Below are 20,687 nucleotides of genomic sequence, written 5' to 3' on the forward strand. Positions count from 1 at the left end.
AAAGTTGAAATATTAAAGAATACATATGTAATTTTGCTTAATATTTTATGCTAAACAAAAAAAGACCAAGTTGCAATTTTAGGAGAATTAGAATTATTATAAGACTAAAGACATGATATTACAGGATAAAAAGTATGAGAAAAAGTCTGAAATATTATATGTAATATTATGTAAATATAATGTAAAATAATAATACACTTTATCACAAAGCAGAGATACAGGTTTTTCTTATCTTATCTAGGTTATTTCTTATATTTATCTAAATGGGTTGGTTTAAAAAATCTAAAAGTGGCCCAAGATTTTTCATAAAAGACAATTATTTTTCCTCGTAAATAATGTGCTTTTACTTACAAGTCTGTTGTGTGAATGTAGTGGGTTCACTCTCTCCATTCTCCGTCACGGTGATCACACTAATGTCGTAGTCGATACCGGGTTCCAGCCCATATACTGTGTAATGTCCAGTTGTTGGCATAACCGTGTCTTCAAAGATGGGCATGCTCTCCCCAGATGCCATTACTGTGATCCTGTAACCAGTGATGGCTGTGCTGTTGATCGGTGACCAACGTAGACTGATAGTGGTGTCGCTAACATCCTCGAAGCTGAGGTCAGTCAACTGTGGTACCTCTGTGGTGGGACGGTTTGGGAGAAGCGGGGCCAGACAAAGACACCACAGCAAAAACACCAAGCAAACAACATAGAGTCAAGCAAAAAGGAAGTGGTTGATGATGAGGGACAGAAAGGAGTAAATAGACAGAGACAGACAAAAAGAAGCAATGGTTAAGGTGAGGGCCAAAAACAGTCAACTTCCAATACAGTGTGATACGTATATATTCAACATATCACACCGATGGAAGAGATATATATTAAATCTAATATATCTCTTAATATACTGTACAACAGGCATGTCCAAGGTCCGACGCAGGGCCCATTTGGACCCTGCCTCAAATCAGAACCATTTGCTTTGACACGTGTAACGCAAAGCAGATATGTTGGCTGTCATGTCTTTCAAAATTTTGACCTGCGTTGAATAGATGTGGCATACCCTCCGTATCCTTTATTTTGTTTGTGTGGCTCTCGGTGGAAAATGTTTGGACACCCCAGCTCTACAATATATATCTAGAAACTGTAGCATTGCAGTCAAAGAAAAAAAATAAGGACACAGTGTTCCATTTATATGCCCATGGGAGGCATCTCAAAGTCATAGCATCACTCTTCCAAAACTGGGAGTGCTTCCTGCTTCCCAGCATACTTTGTGCCATTTATTTGTAAAATGTTGCTAAGCTTATGGATTCAGAGTTAACATATTTGTTATTTATTATCATCCATTACTAATAGCAGTTACCCTTTGTGTTATTTACCTGTTTCATGTTAAGTTGCAGTGTGGTGGTTATATGTATATATACGGGATGTTTCTTTGAGTTTGATTTAGGTTTGAGTTAAGTTGAATTTGAGACTCCTGCCCAATGGTGTGTCCTCATTTTGACTGTAGTGTAACAAAACAGTTTTGATACTGTTTGGTACTGTTATTATAGCTACTGCTCTAAGATTAGTTTAGTTCAGTTTAATTGCACTTAATCATCATATTCAATTTCACCAAAAAAGAAAAAAATTGCAGACACAACTCCAAACTCATTGCAATTAACAGTTCAAATGGTTGTACGAAAGTTATGCTTCACTTGACTCATATTAAAAAAGATATTTCTATATTACTAATACAGCAACAACTAATACTAACACCCACCTGGAGTGATGGTCGTTGATATTGGAACACTCTCCATGTCATCCTTAACTGTAAAAACACTAATGTTGTACTCCACTCCTGGACTGAGGTTCTCAAGGGTGCAGGAGTTCTGCCCAGACTGCACAAATTCCTCCACACTGTTTCCTTGCTGCCCATTGGTGGGAGTGCATGCTACTCTATAGCCAGTGATGTCTTTGGGTAGAGATAGTTGAGTATAGTTGAGTATAGAGATTCTTGAGATTTATCAGTGTAAATTAATCATTTGTAAGTCATTGTTATTTGTTATCGGTCTACATTCTGCAGGTTGGTGTGTACCTGGCACACTGGCTCCATTCCACTGCACAGTAATTCCTCCAGTGTCCGAGTTAGAGTCCAGGTTGAGATCAGTGGGAGGAGACAGAGCTGTCAAAAATAAGGGAAGATCAAAAATGAATGATACAAAATAAGAGATGTAAAAGAGAGAAAACGTGATCTAGTGCTTTCAACTTACGCGTGACGACACGTCGCGTGATTGGTGCTCCTTGCTCTTCGCCGTTAATGACTGGTTGCACACTGTAGGTATATTCCACTCCTGGAGTCAGGCCGGAAATGTAAATACTTCCTGAGTCAGAGGTCACGTCTCGTGGGGCTTCTCCGCCCTGACTGGGGCGTACTGTCAACTAAGATGAATGAAGATATGGTCAGTGAGGCACAGAAGAGCCAAAGACATGCATTAGTATATAGGAGCCAAAGGTCAGAAGTCAGTGTTTTCCCAAGAACATGGACATAGTGCAGAGCATTCTCATCACTCCTGTGACATATTTTCACCAATTAGATCATTCCCATGTTACCAAGGGAGCACTGGTCTTTTTAACTGTCTGCAATTTTACAAGTGAGCTCAAACTTAATCAAAGACCAAAATATGCTGCTCATTCAAAAGGGATGAGGTTTTACACTAGCAATTTAAAATACTGTTCTGAAATAGAGCTCATCAACAAAGGTGGTTGTCTTGGCTTTTCCAGTCAGGGGTCGCTGCAGTGAGTCAACCACATGATTTGTTTGGCTTAGTTTCTTTAACCCTCCCATTTATCCAGGCATTGGACACGAAGTTGCACAATAGGCAGCAGTGTCTACCATTATACCACTAGGGCAGATCGTGGTAAAAACAAACAAAAAAATCAATAAGTAAAATACATTTCTCCTAATGGAGCCCTTGTACTACTTATAGCCCCTAAGGGGAATATTGGCTTGTCATCTGTGGATTGCTAAATAAATATGTGTCATATATCAACTAATGTTCTGGTCTTTTGTTTCTTGTCACACATACAAGTATACGTCCTAATGGTACCTTGTATCCGACACGTGGCACTGGAGTCCAGGAGATTATAATGGAGGAGTCAGTAACATCAGTGCTGAAATGGGGTGCATTACCCATTGGCGGGTCTACAAAGGAAGAAATGGTTTGGATGAGTTTTATCTTATTGATAACTTTCAAGTGACCGTAGTACTCACTAGTGGTAAACACTGATGTCTCTCCTTCACTCAGTGTGTTGTCTTGCTCGGAGTGTAGTGTAGCAGTGTACATGGTATCTGGCTTCAGGTTTAGAAGGGTATACTGGGAGAGCCGGGCTGGCAGGCGCAGCTGCTTTGGGTTTGAGCCTTCAAAGGTGAGGAAGAGCCGGTAGCCGGTGATTTTTGCTCGTGGGGCGAACCACAAAATCACAGCACTGTCCTCCGTCACATTGGTGAAGTGGATATCTGTTGGTGCATCAGGCTCTACAAGGAAAGTTGTCAAAGACATTGTTATATAAACAAAAATTATCAATGCTGTTTCATAAAACTATTAAGCATATGATTGTTAATGAATGCAGCATCACAAATTTGAGTGTGACAAATGTCTCTGAACACACATATATGTACATCTGTCAATCAATTAGGGCTTGGAGATGCATTAATTCACAGTGGACCTTATTATGATCATACTGGGACATTTTTGGCAATTCTATGTTTCAAACTTTATGGGTTCCATTAAGTCAGGGGTGTCCAACATGCAGCCTGGGGGTGGGTTTGTTTTTCACTGTAATGATCAACTCGCCTAATACTGAGGCATTCTCTCAGCCCAGCAAGCTTTAAATGTGTACAATTTTGGTACTAAATTTGTCATACTCACTCGTGGTTTGCTCCCCGATAAGCGGAAGACTTTCCTCTCCATCGTGAATGGTATAGACATTGAAGCGGTACAGTGTTCCAGGCTGGAGGTGAGTCACCTCCACATATGAGTTTTGGCTGACGGGTAGAGTCATCTCTCTCTGAGGAGAACCAGATTCATCCACTGGGACCACAGTCACCCGGTACCCGGAGACATCACTGGCTGGCCCGGACCAAGTCAGAACTATTTTCTTATCAGACACCTCATAAAACTGCAGATCTGTGGGGGAGGTTATTTCCTCTGGAAACAGGGAAAAAGGGTATTAGTTTATTTATTTAGTTCATCTGAACAATATTTGCTTGAAGTAATTCAAAAGATGTGTTCCGAATTAAAGAGAATTCTGATTTATTTGTTGTGGAGCGGGTCATACTAATCTAAATCCATAAATTTTCTAAACTGTTTGTCTCATTAGTTGACCTGGAGCCTATCCCAGCTGACTTCGGGTGAGACGTGGGGTACATAATTGACTGCTACATACCACTCATATAAGTCAACCCACCCATGCCATGCCATGCTATGTAATTTCTGTCTTAAAAAATCAAAAATACAGGGACAAGTCATGATCAAGTGAATTAACTGAATACGTGGATGCACTCTCAACTATGTCTCACATCTTTAGTCCATCAAAAGGTTTTACACATTGAAGTATACACATTATACACAGTATACACATTTCAAGTGTCTGCTCAAATGCGCCAACCACATGTTAGACTTGGCAGAGTAAAAACTTTAACCGAGTTCTGCACACCAGCTGTAAACTCAGTCAAATAGTTTTCGATTGAAAAGGTCTTTTCCGTAGTTTAGGTATATTATAGTTTTAGGTATAGGTTAATTCAACATAAATTATTGTGTAGCCTTTGAGAAATAAGAAATAATATTCAATGGAGTCATATTCAAATAGTTTTGAGGGATACCCTGGCTTGAATTAAAGAGGCAGAATATCATGCTAGGGTACTAGTCAAACCCGAATTGCCTGTAGTGGTGGACTAGCCTTGACGCATGTTGCATGATGTTAACACAAGACCCTAAATTATGCTGTAGCTCAGAGGAGTGTGCAGCACTCTTCCACACACCACAATAAATTATTTTTGTAATCATGATGAGGTTGAAGCACAGCGATGGACCCATATTCTCGAGTGTGGTTTTAAATGGGCACACTTGTTGCACACATGCATCTAATTACCTGGTAGTGGATCCCCTGCAGTGTTGACTTGAACAAAGACAGGCTCGCTCTCCAAGCTGTCCTCCACTGCATATATACTAATGTTGTACAATTTCCCAGGTCGGAGGTCACTCAGAGTCACAGATGTTGCTGTATCGGGGAGAGTCAGCTCAGTGCTTTCACCTTCTATGGATGGGGTATACACGACACGATAGCCTGTGCAAAGGGAAAAAAAAGCAGGCTGTGTGTAGTTGACTGAGTGGCCATTATGTCAATTACTCTTGGAGTGACATACCAGTTATTGGAGCCACTGGTTTTTCCCAGCTAATCACAATAGAAGTTTCTCCGATATCCTCCACTTCATGGTCAGCGGGAGCATCAGGTGCTGAGCCATGGAAAAATGGTAGTATGAGCAAGTGTTCTCTACTTTTCTTGTAGGAAAATGAATTACCACCTTAAATGATAACGATGACAAAAGAAGATACCAGGAACAAGTGACTATGGACTCACCAGTGGTTTGTGAAGTAGTAAGAATGAGGTTGTCTTCTCCCTCATCTGTCACCTCATAGACATTAATTGTGTACTTCCTCCCAGGTAGCAGCTCATTAATATTCACTGATGTAGCTGTACGGGGCAGGTCTGGCCAGAAAACACACAAATACATTAAAAGTTACAAATAAAAAATGACTCAAGACATACTATTGTACGAGAATGCAGATAAACTGACAAGGAAAGTGTTATGCATGTTTCATGATTTGTGCAGCTGCACTTACCTAAAACCACAGGCTGTCCAGTGCTTTGACCCTGCTCAGTGAGTTCATACTCAACTCTAAACCCAGAGACCGTGTCAGAGGCGGAGACCCAAGAGATGACAAAGCTGCTGGATGTAATTTCTGTCACAGACTCTGAGGTGTCCACCACAGGGGGAGGCTGTGTAGTCTCGCCTTGTGATGTAGCCACTAAATGAGAGACAAAAAAGTGAAAGAATATATGGGGTCATCAGATCAGACCTGAGTACAATGGCCAAGACACACAATGGAAATGATCATAATCATAGGCAGCTGCAATGTTTCCATAAACAGAATATTTAACTATTATTAAATTTTTTAAAGATGTTTTAAAAATTGTAAAAAGAGAACTTTATGTTATATATATGTTTTATCACATATTTATGACGATATATGACATACTGTAGTTTAATGTGAGTGTGGTGTGAATGGTTGTTTGTCTATATGTGCCCTGTGATTGGCTGGCGACCAGTCCAGGGTGTACCCTGCCTCTCGCATGAAGACAGCTGGGATAGGCTCCAGCACGCCCGCGCCCCTTGTGAGGATAAGCGATATAAAATGAATGAGTGAATACTGTAGTTTAATAGTATAATCTCAGTTAATTATGTATTACTTCACTTGTGGTCATACCCATATAGTATCAGTCTTTAGCCCCGCCGCACCATGTATATGTGCTAATAAAAAATGTCATAGTCCATATATGGTAGGGAGAGGTCCACTATTAACCAAACAATATAATGGCATTTAAGCAGAAACTGCAGGAGACTTTGACTTTCTCAACTCACATGATCCATAATGAGTTGTGAAGTCAAAGTGTGTGACCTCTTGCCGCCCAAATCGCAACACACTGATCAGCTGACCCTCATAGGTAATGCCTGGCTTCAGCCCAGAGATAGTGTAGGAGTTGAGATGCCCAGGGATCACTACCTCCCTCCATCCTGTATGGGTATTTTTCTGCCAAAAGAATAAACAGAAAAGGTTATAAATATTTGCATAAGAGAACAGAGATCCTATGTTTCAGTGTCAATGTTGAAACTTACCACTCTCCATTTGAGGATATATTGGGTGATGTGAGCAGAGGGCGGAGCATTCCATTGAATAGGGTGGGAGTTGGGTTGGTTTCCAGATTCTGTTATGATCACTTGAACAGGACGGTGACCACCTGGGAGACATGACAGAGACATAATGCAATTAGACAGGTCAGAACTTTCAGTTTCGGACAAAAACAAACAAAATTTAACAACACAACATGCATTTCACAATCATTCACTTTCAATATTATACAATAAAGCAGTGTGTAAACAAGTGTCTACACAGGAACACACAAATCCCCTGAAAAAGGTATGCAGTAGTATTTTCTTCCAGGAAAAACTAGCATATCACTGTCAGATTCCAGCCTGGACTACGGCAGCCAGATGGGAGAAGACTTTTCCTCTATTACTTGCTATGCCTTTTACTTGTCTCTAATGTTCACTACAGTGAACACATGATTATTTCAGAATCAGAATCAGAAATTGTTTTATTGCCAGGTATGATCAAACACATACCAGGAATTTATTTAGGTGAAAATACAAAATATACAGTATATATTTTGTATATATATTTGATCCCTTGCCAATATTTCAAGTGCACTCCTATACAACGACAGTCAATTTTGGTTGTTTTGGAGGGTGACAGGGTATCAAACTTGAGTAAAAGTTATGAATTCATTTGGATTTCAGTGAAAACATAGTGGGGAAACCCTTGCTGATAAGCACTAAGCACACAGACCAGATGTTTTTTGAAGTTGGTCACAAAGGGCACTGGAGAGATTTTGGCCCACTCCATCTTTTTGGCTTTCATGCTAACATGACACCATGTGTCTTATGCTTAGTATATCAAGGCTGTCACCTCTTTCCAGTTGGTCAAATACTTATTTCACAGAAAGTGCACTTTTCATACAAATCCATTTCTAACCTATATTTCATGTTTTACTAGATCTTGTGTTAATATTCAGTCTGTTAATATTCAGCCTCAGCAAATTCTAAACTGGTCATGTCTTCATAAGGGGGTAAACTTTGAAAATAGAAGACATAAATAAGAGGGTTAGGGGGTAAACTTGCGAAAATGAAGACATACCCCGTCCCTAGTGAGGATAAGCGGCACAGAAAAAAGACAGGATGAATGGATATTATAATGGACGTATCAGTGGATATGTGATTGAAAGTGGGAGAAATAGCGACTAAAGTACATTAATAAATAATCATACAAACAGAAGAAGCCTAATGTGTTTCCCGTTTGAAAAACTAAAGGAAAAGAAGGTATCAAGTCATCTTCAAACCCGACATAAGTCATGTGGATAGCAGACTCCTGACCATAAGCTGTGTTGATAGAATCTGGTAGCTTCTATAAAGAACTTGAGGTTTCTAGCCACTTTTCCAAATAGCAGATCTGTAGTTAAAGTGGCTTGGTTAACCAGAGGTCCTAGCATATACATAAACCTCCAAAACAATCTGCGACCAATTACAGACCATTACAGAGCCACAGGCCACTGACGAAGGGAGGGCAGATACCACAGAATCACATGTGGGACACACATCAGATAAATAGAAAAAAAAGGATGTCCACTTGCATTGAGTGTGTTACATCTAATCTATACCGACACACGCTTTCTTACTATACCAGCTATTAATAATTTTACTGTAATGTATTACTGTACATTAAAGGTAAATACATTTATGCAAAATACATTGTATGTCTCTAAAGAGAAATGCTGCAAAAGAGCAAGTCCTGATGCAGTTAAAGCACAATTAAACCCTTTTAAGAGGGTCTGAACAATAAAGGGCTTCCTTGTAAGCTTTCCCTTGGGTTTTCCATTTCTACCTTTTATGGCTGTACCCTGAAAGTTCCCTTACTTGGAGCCTGGACTTCACTCTCACTTTTAAAATGCATGCTGTATGACAACACACACACACAGTTCACAGCTGGTTGTGATTATGGCCAGCTCTCGCTAGAAGGTGCCCTACATTTGCATTGCTCATCAACCTGCTTAACATAGTAAGCAACACAATTAAAGCAAAGGTTAATTGCCTGACTTTGGGTAATGTTAACACCTATCAGTATGTTAAAAGTTTACCATCATGGACACATGATGCAAGGTCAGTTGAATTTCTGCTTTAGTACACTGTGTTTTCACAATTTCACAAAAAAGGTAAATGGCAATTTTGGTCATTTAAGCTTAGCTGTGTGAGCTGTTTGATGCGTTTCTACCCAATGGGGATGTGCTCAGGTGTCATGTCATGTATTAAAACACATACTGTATACTACAATGTTCTGCCTCTTGTTAAAACGGGTAGGTTTATCTTCTTCTCTTGTGAATTTAATGCTAACTGCTCCAGGGAGACTGGTGCATACATAAAAAGCCCAATGGAGTGTATACAAGCAAAATGGTTGTTTTCCAATCAGACATACTTGTGAAAGTTGTTTAAATTTTTACATGTATTATAAAAAGCTGATTTCCACCCAATACATGCAGTTATTAGTTTTGTGAGAACCACTGCAGGACTAGCTCTAAAACTCAACACATTTTTGTTAAATGTGAAGTCATCAAGAAAATCTATAAAAATGAAATATTTCCTTTTAGAAGCGTTAAAGATTTGACCGGTATGTGTGTGAACAGGGTTATATCCTCTCGTACAGCTGTGGGGAACAAAGGCTACAAATGGGGGGTGTATTTGCAGGGGAGGAAATCACACCCCACCCAAGTCATTCTGTCACACATCAAAGTCAAGGGCCTCATTTTAGAGGTCATTTATGAAGCAAACTGTTTCCCTTCAACTATTAGTATTCAGTTATGCATATGTAAACCTTTACAAAGATAATAATGCTTGGTTTTGACTGGCACACTCAGAGGCATTGGTTTAACAATTATTATTAGCAGTGATGTAAAAAAGGTGTGGTTGTGGCATCTCAGTATGATGCAGTGCAGTTCTATGCTACTGCAAGCTAGTTGAAATCATCCATCAAAACTCTACATTGATCATGGATATCAATCACTCATAATGTGTCTTACCAGGATAAGACTGCTGGGGCTCACAGCTGAGCTCTCCGATGCCGTTACCATAGCAATAGCACTTGTACATGAATCCATGGATAACTTTATCCCAGGACTCTCCAATCTGGTAGAAGGCTCGTGTCTCTGGTTCCTGGCACTGGTCTAAGGGCAGAGTAGTCAAAAAAGGGTTGTAACATCGCTCCCAAGTCGCAACTTCCTGTAAATACTATAATAATTTGTCTAATTTGTTTTTTTATTTAAAGGTGCTGTACCAAACTACCCTTTTTCCAACCAAAAAAAATAAAATAGAATAGATATTTATTGCCATTGTACCATTTGACACAACAAAATTGTGAGGGTGTACTTTAGAAAAATACATACAGTTCACATACAGTATGTATAAAATACATGCAAATCTATATTAAAAAAAAAATAAAAAATAAACATCTTAAAGGAAACCACAATATTAATAATAATGATAGCATATGTTACAAAGAATGGTTCATAAAAACAGAACACACATAAATAGCTTTTAGTCAGAATTCCAAGGTAAACTTTGTCACACAATTTGGAGTCATTGTGTGGTTATTGGCTATACATTCAATGATAGCTAACACTACAAGCTAAACTTTCCCAAAACACTATAATTAGTAATAATTTAAAAACTAATGTGTGTGCATATGTGTGTGTTTAAAAATAAGTTAACCCAAGGTGTTTGTTTGTCTTGTTCATTGACTATTTCTATTTCATCCTACCAATAGCGTCACACTTCCAGCGTCCACGTCCCTGTCCAAAGCAGGTGCAGTTCATCATATATCCTTCCTCATGTTGTTTGGTGAAGGTCTGGTTCACCTCGTAGGTCAGACTATCTACAATACACTGATCTGAAAGACATAAAGACATGAGCAAAGGCCAAATGAGACTCTTACATAGCTTGTGAACATCTGCTCTGCTGAATACAACCAGTGTGTTTTCACAAATGCATGTGTGTGTGTGTTTGCGTGTGTGGTGCAGGTGCAACTGGAAACCTGTAATCCACAGGTGTGCATACTCACCTTTAACCTTTTGACAATTAGGTCATTCTATATCACCCATGACCTTTCAACTTGTCACTCAGATTATATCAATATTGCTCCCCTGGCACATAATCACCTACAGTACACACGCACACACACACACACACACACATTGCATACCTTTAAGCTGGGAGTAGGCAACACAGCTCCATTCTCCTCGACCATTGCCAACACAGGTACACCGCATCATGTGACCCAAAACATCATGGCGTTTGTCCCACTGGTCCCCCACACGGTACATAACCCCTTCACTGGTCGTGCACACTTCTTCATGGGCTGGAATAAAAGGTCGTAAAGAGATGCTTTATTGGTCACGTTATTGGTTTATCATGTTGCAAAAGTGCAGATTTCCCTTTTGCTAAATGTGTGTAAATACTCACTCCTAACTCACTCCTAACTCACTCCCCGGATGAACACACAACTGTTAATTATCCATTATTATCTTAGATTTAAACATCAATGAACATCTGTGTTCTAATGGCAAAAAAATGTGATAATCACAAGCCTGAAACAGATGTCCTGTGCTCCTTTTTGTAATGACTGTGTGTGTTCAACATGTGTTCTCCATTAAAAAGAAAGTTAAAGAGTACAACATTGAGTGCCGTGAATTTAGCAGGAAATCAAATGAGAAGTCAAACCCTGTATTATCTTCATGACTGGATAATTTTCCGGTGCAAGCTCCATATGTATGCACAAACCCCTACTGTGGTGCTCCAAAACAATTGCGAGTCATTCTGCACTGTACGGCGCTAACATGGTGGCCATGGAGCAGACATGCACTGTCCAAGATTTTATCTATTGCCATGAAAATATTTTGCTATGGTTTCAAAGTAGTTGCAGGTAGCGTTAAAGGTAGGGATCTTGGCCGATATCGGCATTACAAGTAAATATCGGTGTGGAAAGCAGCCATGAAGCTCGGGAGGCACCCAGCTTTGGCACATGGCTTTGTCTCACTGTCACACCACACAGCCATCAAAAATACAAAACAGCAAAATCCTGGGTTTTACAACAGAAACGATGCGTATTACATCCTGTCAGACTGACTTTTGTTGGACAAAATGTTTAAATACCGCCATCCAGTGCTACAACGTGGTTCAAACATTGCACCCTTACTTATCATGTTTAAAAAAAAAATAGTTATCGCTGTTTCACTGATTAATGCATATTTTAGCAAATTGTAAGTCTTCTTGGTTTAAACTGAGAATTTTCAAGCATAAAAATAAACAAAAGTAGCAACAAAAATACTAATTCAGAATACGTGATATGAAGTGTAATACAGTATCTGGGACTTGCGTTACATCTTTACAATTGGGGCCTGGAAAGTGACGTGTGTGACCCTCAAAATAAATGGCTTGCCCACCCCACCTCCAAATCAATATTTTAGAATTGAAAACTCGGACAGACCCACTCATCGCTCATCTCCGTGCCTGTGCTGGATGCTTTTTCATAACCCAGATCACCCCTCCCGCCCCTCCCCTCAGTAGCCATCCAATTACTGTTAGTATGCAAATTAGCTAACATGCAGCACATACTTTGTGGAAACAGAAAAAGTGACCCATTAGACAACCATTAATATAAAGTTGGTTCTTAAGTTGGTTCTTAGTTGGTTCTGTAGGATATATGTTTTTACTGTTCATTTTATCTCAAGGAGGATGAGATACCGAGAATGTACCATCAAAGGTTCTCCTATTTGGCAATGTAGATACTGGTGGAAAACAAGCAAGATGCCTGGATTAGCCTGATGTTGTGTTTAATGTAACTGTCAGGAACAGACGACGTGTCCACAAGGTGGTGTACGTGGAGCATGACGCGCATTGTGGTGTGCCTCTGATGCACAGTCCAGTCCTGTGCATTTAAAGGCAATGAATGAATTGGTTAAGATTACACTCGGCCATGTTAAACCCTCTCATGTCTTCTCTCCTTGCCACTTGCGCCAGTGGGAGGGACATAGGCATGGGTGCGCGCCGTCAGATAACATTAAAAAAATATTGAGCATTTGTAGTTACAGGGCTATTGATATTTTAAAAAGTTATTTTCTTTCAAGTAATGAGAAAATGCTTATCTTCTCATCACAATGCTAAGGCGACCATTAAGAAAAGTGGGAGAATGGCACAATACACATTATTTTGGGACAGGATGCTGGCATGATATCTAAAAATCACACGGATTGTTTGGTTCAGTCTCAACAAACAGCATTCCTGCAAAGTCAAAAAGATGAGATAGGACATCTGCTGTACAGTCAAGAAATAGAGCTGAACAACGTACAGACCACCTGGCTTCTTTTCGGAGAGCACTGACATGACCACTGTCATGGTGTCATGGTGTGTAACGAGTTTGAACAGTTTTTCATGGCTACAAGACCACATGGCTGACACCATGTTAACCTTTTCAACAACTACCACAGCAAAGTGGGGTGGGGGCCGAGATGCCTTTGAGCATCACCATTAACATCTCAACTACGATGTTTATTTTGACAGTCTTTGGAAAGTCATTAAAGTAAAATCAAAGGCTTCCTGGTGTGTACAGGCAACCAACTCTGACAAAGGTATGAGTGCTTTGTTACCCCCTCTTTAAATCTTGACAGGCAGTTGTCTTAACAACAAGGTGTTGTGCTAAGGTGGGCCCCAAGATGCATAAAGACGATAAAAAAGGGGACTCAAAGGAACATAAAACAGCCAACAGAGTTATTACATGTTGACATGGGCATCCATAAATTGGCTCTTTGTTGCGTCACTAATACACACCGATACAGAGATTACGTTATTGCAAACTAAAACAGATGCTGTAGTCCAGTTCCTCAATGTGAGAACCTTTTGATGTAGGATAGTTCTACAAAGTTGTGTTTGTGACTTACAACCCTTGCTATCAGAGGATGTAGTTTAATTCTTGTGATAACTTGTTTATGTAAGCTATTTTTCCAAATGTCTATGTAAACGACATTAACAAATAATAATCTACTGACCTGGTTTCTAATTTTTATTTTACACCCATTTGTCGTCATCATTACCAATTCATTAGTCCTTCACAGACATCAGTCAACAATCCCCCAGTGTTTTCACTGCCTTCAGCGCCTTTTGTTGCCCATGGAGATCTAATTGGCACCAATTCAACAAAATTACGCACTCTGACAGGTGACTTCAATTTGCCCAAGCTATAAATAAAGGTGTCAGACCTATAAATGAGATTTAGCTTCAGACTCAGTGCCTTTTAACTCCAACCTGATAAGGGCTTACATGCTAATTGAGTTACCCCGCAGACAGGGAGGAGAAACATTTGAATTAGGTCTGGTGGTGTGATTGTAATTAGAGGTGCTAATTGCATTCATTGAAATGCAACTCTTTAAAAGATCCACATTTGGCCAGTTTGCTGTCACTTTGGTTTGTCTATGATCTCAGCCATCCCATTGTCTGGTTTTAAGCAAACCTATCTGGCTTGTACACATTGCTAACATTTGCAAAATTATGGGTGTTCATTGTCTCTTAGACATATTCAAATATGTTTTTAATTCTGTTTCATGCCACAACTATGAAACAATTCAAGCTCAAACATCTGGAATATCTCTGTTCCAGCTTACACTCCCACTTACCAGCCATTGGGCAGAATCCAAAACGGTGCTCTGCATCGTAATCAGTTGTAGTGCCGCACCACTTCATGCCATCTCTGCGTCCATCAGCAGTGCAGTCAGTGTAGTTTCGGCCATTATACAGATACGGGAATTGGCACAAAGCACCATTCGAATTACCACCCCTTGTTGCCACAAGTGCTATCAAGAAAAGAAACAAAGTTTCCAGTATCCAGCAGCCCATTAAATCTCTCGTCCGTATTGGATGTTTTCTCTCTCAGTTTGGCTCACCATTCTTTTCTGTGCAGAAGGAATATTTCTGGTCCGTCTCAAAGTCAGATGAGGTGGAACACCACAGCTGTCCATCACTACGCCCATTCGAGGTACAAGAGTGATAAGTCTTCCCCTTGTAAACAAAGGGGAACACACAAGGCTGACCTCCAGAGTTGCCCCCGTATACTGGAGCTGGTCCATCTGGAGGAAAACACAACCATATGTGTTCTTAATAGAAGGCTCACTTTTAGAGTAGTTGAAGAGCTACAAAACATAGTACCATCTTACCCCATTGTTCACAGCTGACCCCGCTGCCCAAACAGGTACAGATCAACTGTTTAGTTCCCTGGCTTTTAAGCCACCGCTGGCCAACAAAGTATGACGGTCCAGAGTCTGTCTGACACGGTCCTTCTTGGGGAAGCTCAGGCACGGAGGGAGGCTGGTAGATGGCTGGCTGGATGTTAGTGATCACACGAGAACCGGTGCCTGAAATGAAATGAAGAAAAACAATGTTAAAAACACATCCTAATTATTGACTTAATTAATGAACTAATTAACAAATTAATTTCTTTAGATAACACAGTAACAAACAGTAGATGACACACAAAAATTAATGTCAAGCAAGAGGCCAGTGCTGGATTTTAACACATTTCCAGAAGGATAAACACTTTCTTTTTTATTAACTGTCTCCGAGGTACTATGAATATTCTGACTCATACCCAAAAGTCACTTCAAGCACATTTTTTCCTGCTAACGCTCTCCTGTCCTTTCTTTTCTTCATCTTCTGTTCCATGTCTGCGTTCCTCATGAGGTCATGATCATGAGTTACAAGACAAGTCTTTCTCACGGCAACACTTGGCGCTTCAGACTTCACCCCCCTCAGTGCGTTTGCCTCTGGCATACGTTATTCTCTCATGGGGAGCAGGACAGGGGTGCAAACACACACACAAGGATATCATCAGTTCTCACCCAGGCCAGTAGTGTGAAGTGAGGCATGTCTCTCACACTTCCACTCCCCTCGACCATTCCCTGTGCACAGACACTGGAGCAGGTTGCCTCTGGCATCTGTCTTGGTCCATGTATCTCCAATACGGTAGGAGGTCAGAGTATCCTGGTCGTTACAACGATCTAAAAGAAGGAGAAATGGGAATTGTTGATTATGATCATAAAGAGTCATGTGAGATAATGTTAGAATAATGATATTACTTTTAAAATCATGGCAAAATATGGTATATGCATAGCAGTGATTTGCAATTGCCTTAGCTGTGGGACCCACACTCACCCCCAGAAAATTCACAAATATCTTGTATTTAATGAAAAGATTTGAAATTAAAACACAGTGTGGCAGCACAAAACAAGTTTCAGGAGCAATACTGAAAACATATCATCTCAATAAAGACTCGAGTTGAGTTCTATTAAATTGAAGCACTGTAAAACGAAACATACAAAAATATTACATCAGATACAAAGTAATTTCTCTGTGACATTCAACATAAACGAAATACATTTAAACATTCCACTTAAACAGCTAATATATGGTAAGCATAAATCCTAAGACTCAACAACAGACAGGATCGGCAAGTTTCAAATAGTAATACAGAGTGTTGTCGCCATCTATAGGAGCATTACGACAAATATCTTCAGAATAAAAGATTAACACTTTTGGGTCACGACCCACCAGTTGAAATTCCTTGGTATTATAATGTGTTACTACAAAGGTTTGAAGATAAACACACAAATGTTTTGTGTTGATTGTGCTGATTTGTTGAGATGCATGTGACTGGTTCAAACATAACCAGCAGCAATTACATTTTATTCCTTGTGGGAGACATACTGAGACATGTTCTGAGTTTAAGAAAAAAAGTACAGAAACATAACATGTCATAAAAAGGGCTTTTTTATAAACAATTACAAAACTGAAGTTTCCAATAAAACTTCATTAATTAATTATTAATTAATTTATCCCAGAAGGGTGAGACAATTCCGAGATAAACGTGAAAGAGCTCTTACTTCTGGATGTGCATGTTATACGGCCACTTCCTTCTCCCAGACAGGTGCAATCCACAACCATCCATCCTTGGTAGGGTTTCTCCCATGTCTCCCCAACAACGTATGATGTCCCAGCTGTGTTGTCATAGCAACGCTCAGCTGCAAAACACACACATTTTGTTTACTGTTAAAAACTCACATATACACACTCTAACTTGTATCAATTGAGCAATACTTAATGATTCCCAAAGTCGCATTACAGTTAGTCACTGGCTGTGCAAATGACTCACCAACAGGCTTGCAGGTCCATTCTCCCTTGCCATTACCCAGACAGACGCACTCCAGCATGTAGCCCCCTGTCTCATGGGGTCGCCTCCAGGTGTCTCCTATCTTATATGAGGCCCCATCTTCATGACAGCGATCTAGATAAAGAGGGGAATAATGATGATAAGGACCTTGCCACAAAAACAAAGACTCGTGTTTCCATTATTTAACCACCCAGCTAAATGCAAACAGATGCACACTACCATCAGTCTGCCTTATCAGGATATATTTAGAAACAGGAGCTGTTGAAGGCGTTGTCTGAAGTGTCCCAACATACTTGCAATAGTACAGCTGATCTTTCCCCTGCCAGATCCGATACAGGTACAATCCCAAATCATGCCTTCCTTGGGTCGCTCATATGTTTCTCCCACACTGTAGGACTGCTGGTTGATCTTATCATAGCACCTTTCTTCTGTTGCAGGGAGGAGAGTGACACAAGAGAAAAAAGTGTTTTGTCTGAGACATACTGATAAAACAACATTCATCACACACATGTGAACTCACCTTCTAGTTTGCTTTTACACTTAATGCCGGCGACGCCATTGCAAGTACACACCAGAGTGCTTCCCAAGTATGGTCGTTCCCACTGGTCATTAATGCTGTAGAAATTACCATTCTCTATACAGCCATCTGGCAGGAAATACGCAGAGCACAGGTAAAACAGTGCCATGATTCTGTAATATTACATTACATATGGAAAAAAACACTCCACCCCCAAAGGCATCCTGAATTTGGATCAAAAACTAACTCCATGTACACTTTCATTTAGATCAACAATTTTATTGCAGGACCAAACTTTCCCCTTGTCTGTGAAATTGACCGTAAATGTGTTAACTTGACTTCAAAGGACCCCCAGGCACAGTAATAAATCATTTGCAAAGGAGACAATATTATTCACTTTTATCCCCCCCCCCCAACCTGCCATGCGCGTGCACACGCACGCACGCACGCACACATTCACACACGGAATGGTTCTTTGTTCACGTCTGCTACGAAGTCCCCATTCTCTCATCTTTGTCTCTCATCTTTCGGGTTACAACTAAATATTAATGTGAAGTCGTCATATTTAGAAAAACACGAGACAATAGCAAGGATACTCCCTCCAAAAAAACTTCATGGCATTCTGATAATGGAGTCAAGCGGTCTGTCATGTTAACAAGATGTATTTCTTGGCAAAATTATATATTTTACTTTATATGCCAACTATGCTCGATGGAAATTAATTCAATTCAATAAGACATTGGCTTTAAATAACTAAATTACTTAACTGGGACCGTTCACAAAAACTTTAGTGAGCAGGTTGGAAGAAATGCAAGCTTACCCTGAGACACCGAGGGGACGTGATGCTGCTGCGCCTGTCGTCGGTTCTTATGGGTCCCCTTGGGCATGCAGTGCACTACGCTCCCAATGCACAGCGCAAACAGCAACCCGGTTATGGTGCTGTGGGACATTGTTTCTAAATGTTGCACTTGGGCCAACTTAATGTCACCAGAGACGAAGAGAAGTCGGCTCCAGTGCAACAGAATTCGGTCTGCTCCTCCGCTGCTCCAGTGTGCAGGTCAAACAGAGTGGGAGTGATTTATCTAACTGGGCATGGCTGACTTGCAGCGAGAGGAGGGAGGTTCAAGGAAGAGCCCGTGTTTAAGTGCGTGGGATTGTATTTCTTACTTGTTTTACTGACTAAGCTAACGTAACTTAACAAAACGTTACTATGTAGAATTAAACAATCAATGGGGTATCCACCACTTAGCTAAATCTCTTACTAAGTCAAATTGTCTCTTCCAAAGTCACACAGACAACACAAATCATTTGTGATTTATCACAAAACAATAAATACTTAGAATGTAACTATGAACAAACGTCAACAGAATCGCGACGTCTCACGTTACGGCACTTCTCGTTGCTAGGCAGAAACCATCAGCAAACTCGGAGTTGATTTTTTTCCCCCAATTCCAGTGAGAATAGGAAGTAACTGGCATGCGCCAGCCACGCCCACTACTGTTTGAACAGCAAACCTACAGTCAGAACGCTGAAAATTGTTCAATAACGGTATTGCATGGATGATTTATTATGTCTTCATTTCTACACTACAGTCAGGAGATCCAGGGCTCAAATCTCTGTTGTAGGGTTTGCCTGTTCTCCCTGTGTGGATTTTCTCCAGGTACAGGTGGGCCTCGGGTTACGTTCAAGTTCCGCTCCTAGACTCATGATGAAAGTCGAGTATTGATGTAAACAAGATCTAACACCTAAATAATATCTACAGTAAATTAACCACTTAGTTGCTCACATTAAACAGAATACGCAATTATGTGCAATTATTTTTTGCAGCGTTAAATCATCAACATATCACAAAAAAACATGTCAAAAGATAACTGTATAATGACATTTAGTGGAAAATAAAAACTTGCACTCATAAAGCTGCCATCTATATTTGTGAAAGTGCGAACAATACATACCGGTTTTGAATTGTAGTCTACCCAATATTTGATAAAAGCAATGCATGTCAAGCTCAGATGAGCTTAACATGTGCCATTGCTCTTTTTTATCAATATTTTTTTTTCATTTGCTGTTGATAGGTTCTTGTCATCTTCAAACAATTGCCTATGGTTACAACCATCAAACCGCTTCAGCTCTGCAGTGTGCTGAGTAATGATGATGCTGGAAATCCCGGTTTAAAGCAATTTGTGTGGTTTATTGGACTGCTGTGGTTTGACATTTTTATTTTGAAATAGGCCTGTTCTATCAGCAACTTCCCACTGAAATGACTAACACAAGATGTTGCCGTCTGCCACAAGAGAGTATAAACAATGTCAAGAGCTTGGTCCTATTTTTATGTCTTTTGTCCTCAGAAAACCACGCAATTTGGATTTGAGTGTCCAAACAATGGCATATGCGGAAAACATAACTTGTTTCATGTTTTTGTTGACTAGAGAAAAAAATACAAAATTTGGAAACAGTTGTTACATCACCGAGGATGGTAGGCCAAAGAGTGGCAAACTGTTGCTAGACCTAGAAGCAGTGTGTCCTCGCTGGGAAAGGTGAATTAATTTTGGACACGCAGTGCCCTCACGTTAGGCTTCTGAGCTCCACCGCACCAACGGCGCCTCTGACAAAGTGTGTCTGACAATGAGCACTATCCCTCAGGCAGGCGGCGTTACCACTATGAGTCCTAAGTCAGAGGTCTCCAGCCAGTAGATCATGAGCTGCTATAGCTCCTACACACTTTTCAATTAGCTCTCCAAAGACTTTACTCATTTATTATCAACTCCTATACCCCTATATTCTTATACCTTCTGATATTCGAGCTGCTTCCTCCGTAGAAAGGTTGAATCCAACACCCCCCCAGTAGGGCAGTAGAGGTTGCCCTGACAGAATTGGACAACATCTGAGGTGGTCCACCTCTTGGAGGCACTGCAACGGAGGGCCCCGCTTTGGCTGATGGTCATCCCAAGACCCACGGCTGAAGAACTGGGCTAGTAGGCTATTTGAACTTTCTTTGTATGTACTTAATTGTGTCAATTGTTGCCAACTTGACATCCATTGCAGCCTGG

General features: G+C 40.3%; 1 protein-coding gene across 2 annotated transcripts in view; it reads right to left on the reverse strand.

The window, feature by feature from the left end:
• Positions 1–19,082, reverse strand: part of LOC131136086 (fibronectin-like) — a 32,851-nt gene extending 13,769 nt beyond the window's left edge. The window contains exons 1-25 of one of the 2 annotated variants that reach the window (XM_058082588.1): positions 18,458–19,082; positions 17,641–17,766; positions 17,414–17,545; positions 17,103–17,234; positions 16,834–16,971; positions 15,793–15,951; positions 15,112–15,309; positions 14,842–15,024; positions 14,575–14,751; positions 11,109–11,264; positions 10,668–10,796; positions 9,931–10,074; positions 6,920–7,041; positions 6,665–6,833; positions 5,865–6,050; positions 5,602–5,730; positions 5,387–5,476; positions 5,113–5,307; positions 3,891–4,169; positions 3,233–3,496; positions 3,069–3,163; positions 2,232–2,400; positions 2,057–2,143; positions 1,742–1,933; positions 352–624 (exon numbers count right to left, since the gene is read on the reverse strand). In XM_058082588.1, coding sequence (XP_057938571.1) covers positions 352–624; positions 1,742–1,933; positions 2,057–2,143; positions 2,232–2,400; positions 3,069–3,163; positions 3,233–3,496; positions 3,891–4,169; positions 5,113–5,307; positions 5,387–5,476; positions 5,602–5,730; positions 5,865–6,050; positions 6,665–6,833; positions 6,920–7,041; positions 9,931–10,074; positions 10,668–10,796; positions 11,109–11,264; positions 14,575–14,751; positions 14,842–15,024; positions 15,112–15,309; positions 15,793–15,951; positions 16,834–16,971; positions 17,103–17,234; positions 17,414–17,545; positions 17,641–17,766; positions 18,458–18,587 — 4,054 coding nt within the window. In that variant the 5' untranslated portion in view covers positions 18,588–19,082. Of the gene's footprint in view, positions 1–351; positions 625–1,741; positions 1,934–2,056; positions 2,144–2,231; positions 2,401–3,068; positions 3,164–3,232; positions 3,497–3,890; positions 4,170–5,112; positions 5,308–5,386; positions 5,477–5,601; positions 5,731–5,864; positions 6,051–6,664; positions 6,834–6,919; positions 7,042–9,930; positions 10,075–10,667; positions 10,797–11,108; positions 11,265–14,574; positions 14,752–14,841; positions 15,025–15,111; positions 15,310–15,792; positions 15,952–16,833; positions 16,972–17,102; positions 17,235–17,413; positions 17,549–17,640; positions 17,767–18,457 lie in introns of both variants that reach the window. The other variant, XM_058082587.1, reaches the window with a different exon arrangement.
• Between the last annotated feature and the right edge of the window lie 1,605 nt (positions 19,083–20,687).

The sequence above is a fragment of the Doryrhamphus excisus genome, chromosome 9 (genome assembly GCF_030265055.1).
Source record: "Doryrhamphus excisus isolate RoL2022-K1 chromosome 9, RoL_Dexc_1.0, whole genome shotgun sequence".
Lineage (NCBI taxonomy): Eukaryota > Metazoa > Chordata > Actinopteri > Syngnathiformes > Syngnathidae > Doryrhamphus > Doryrhamphus excisus.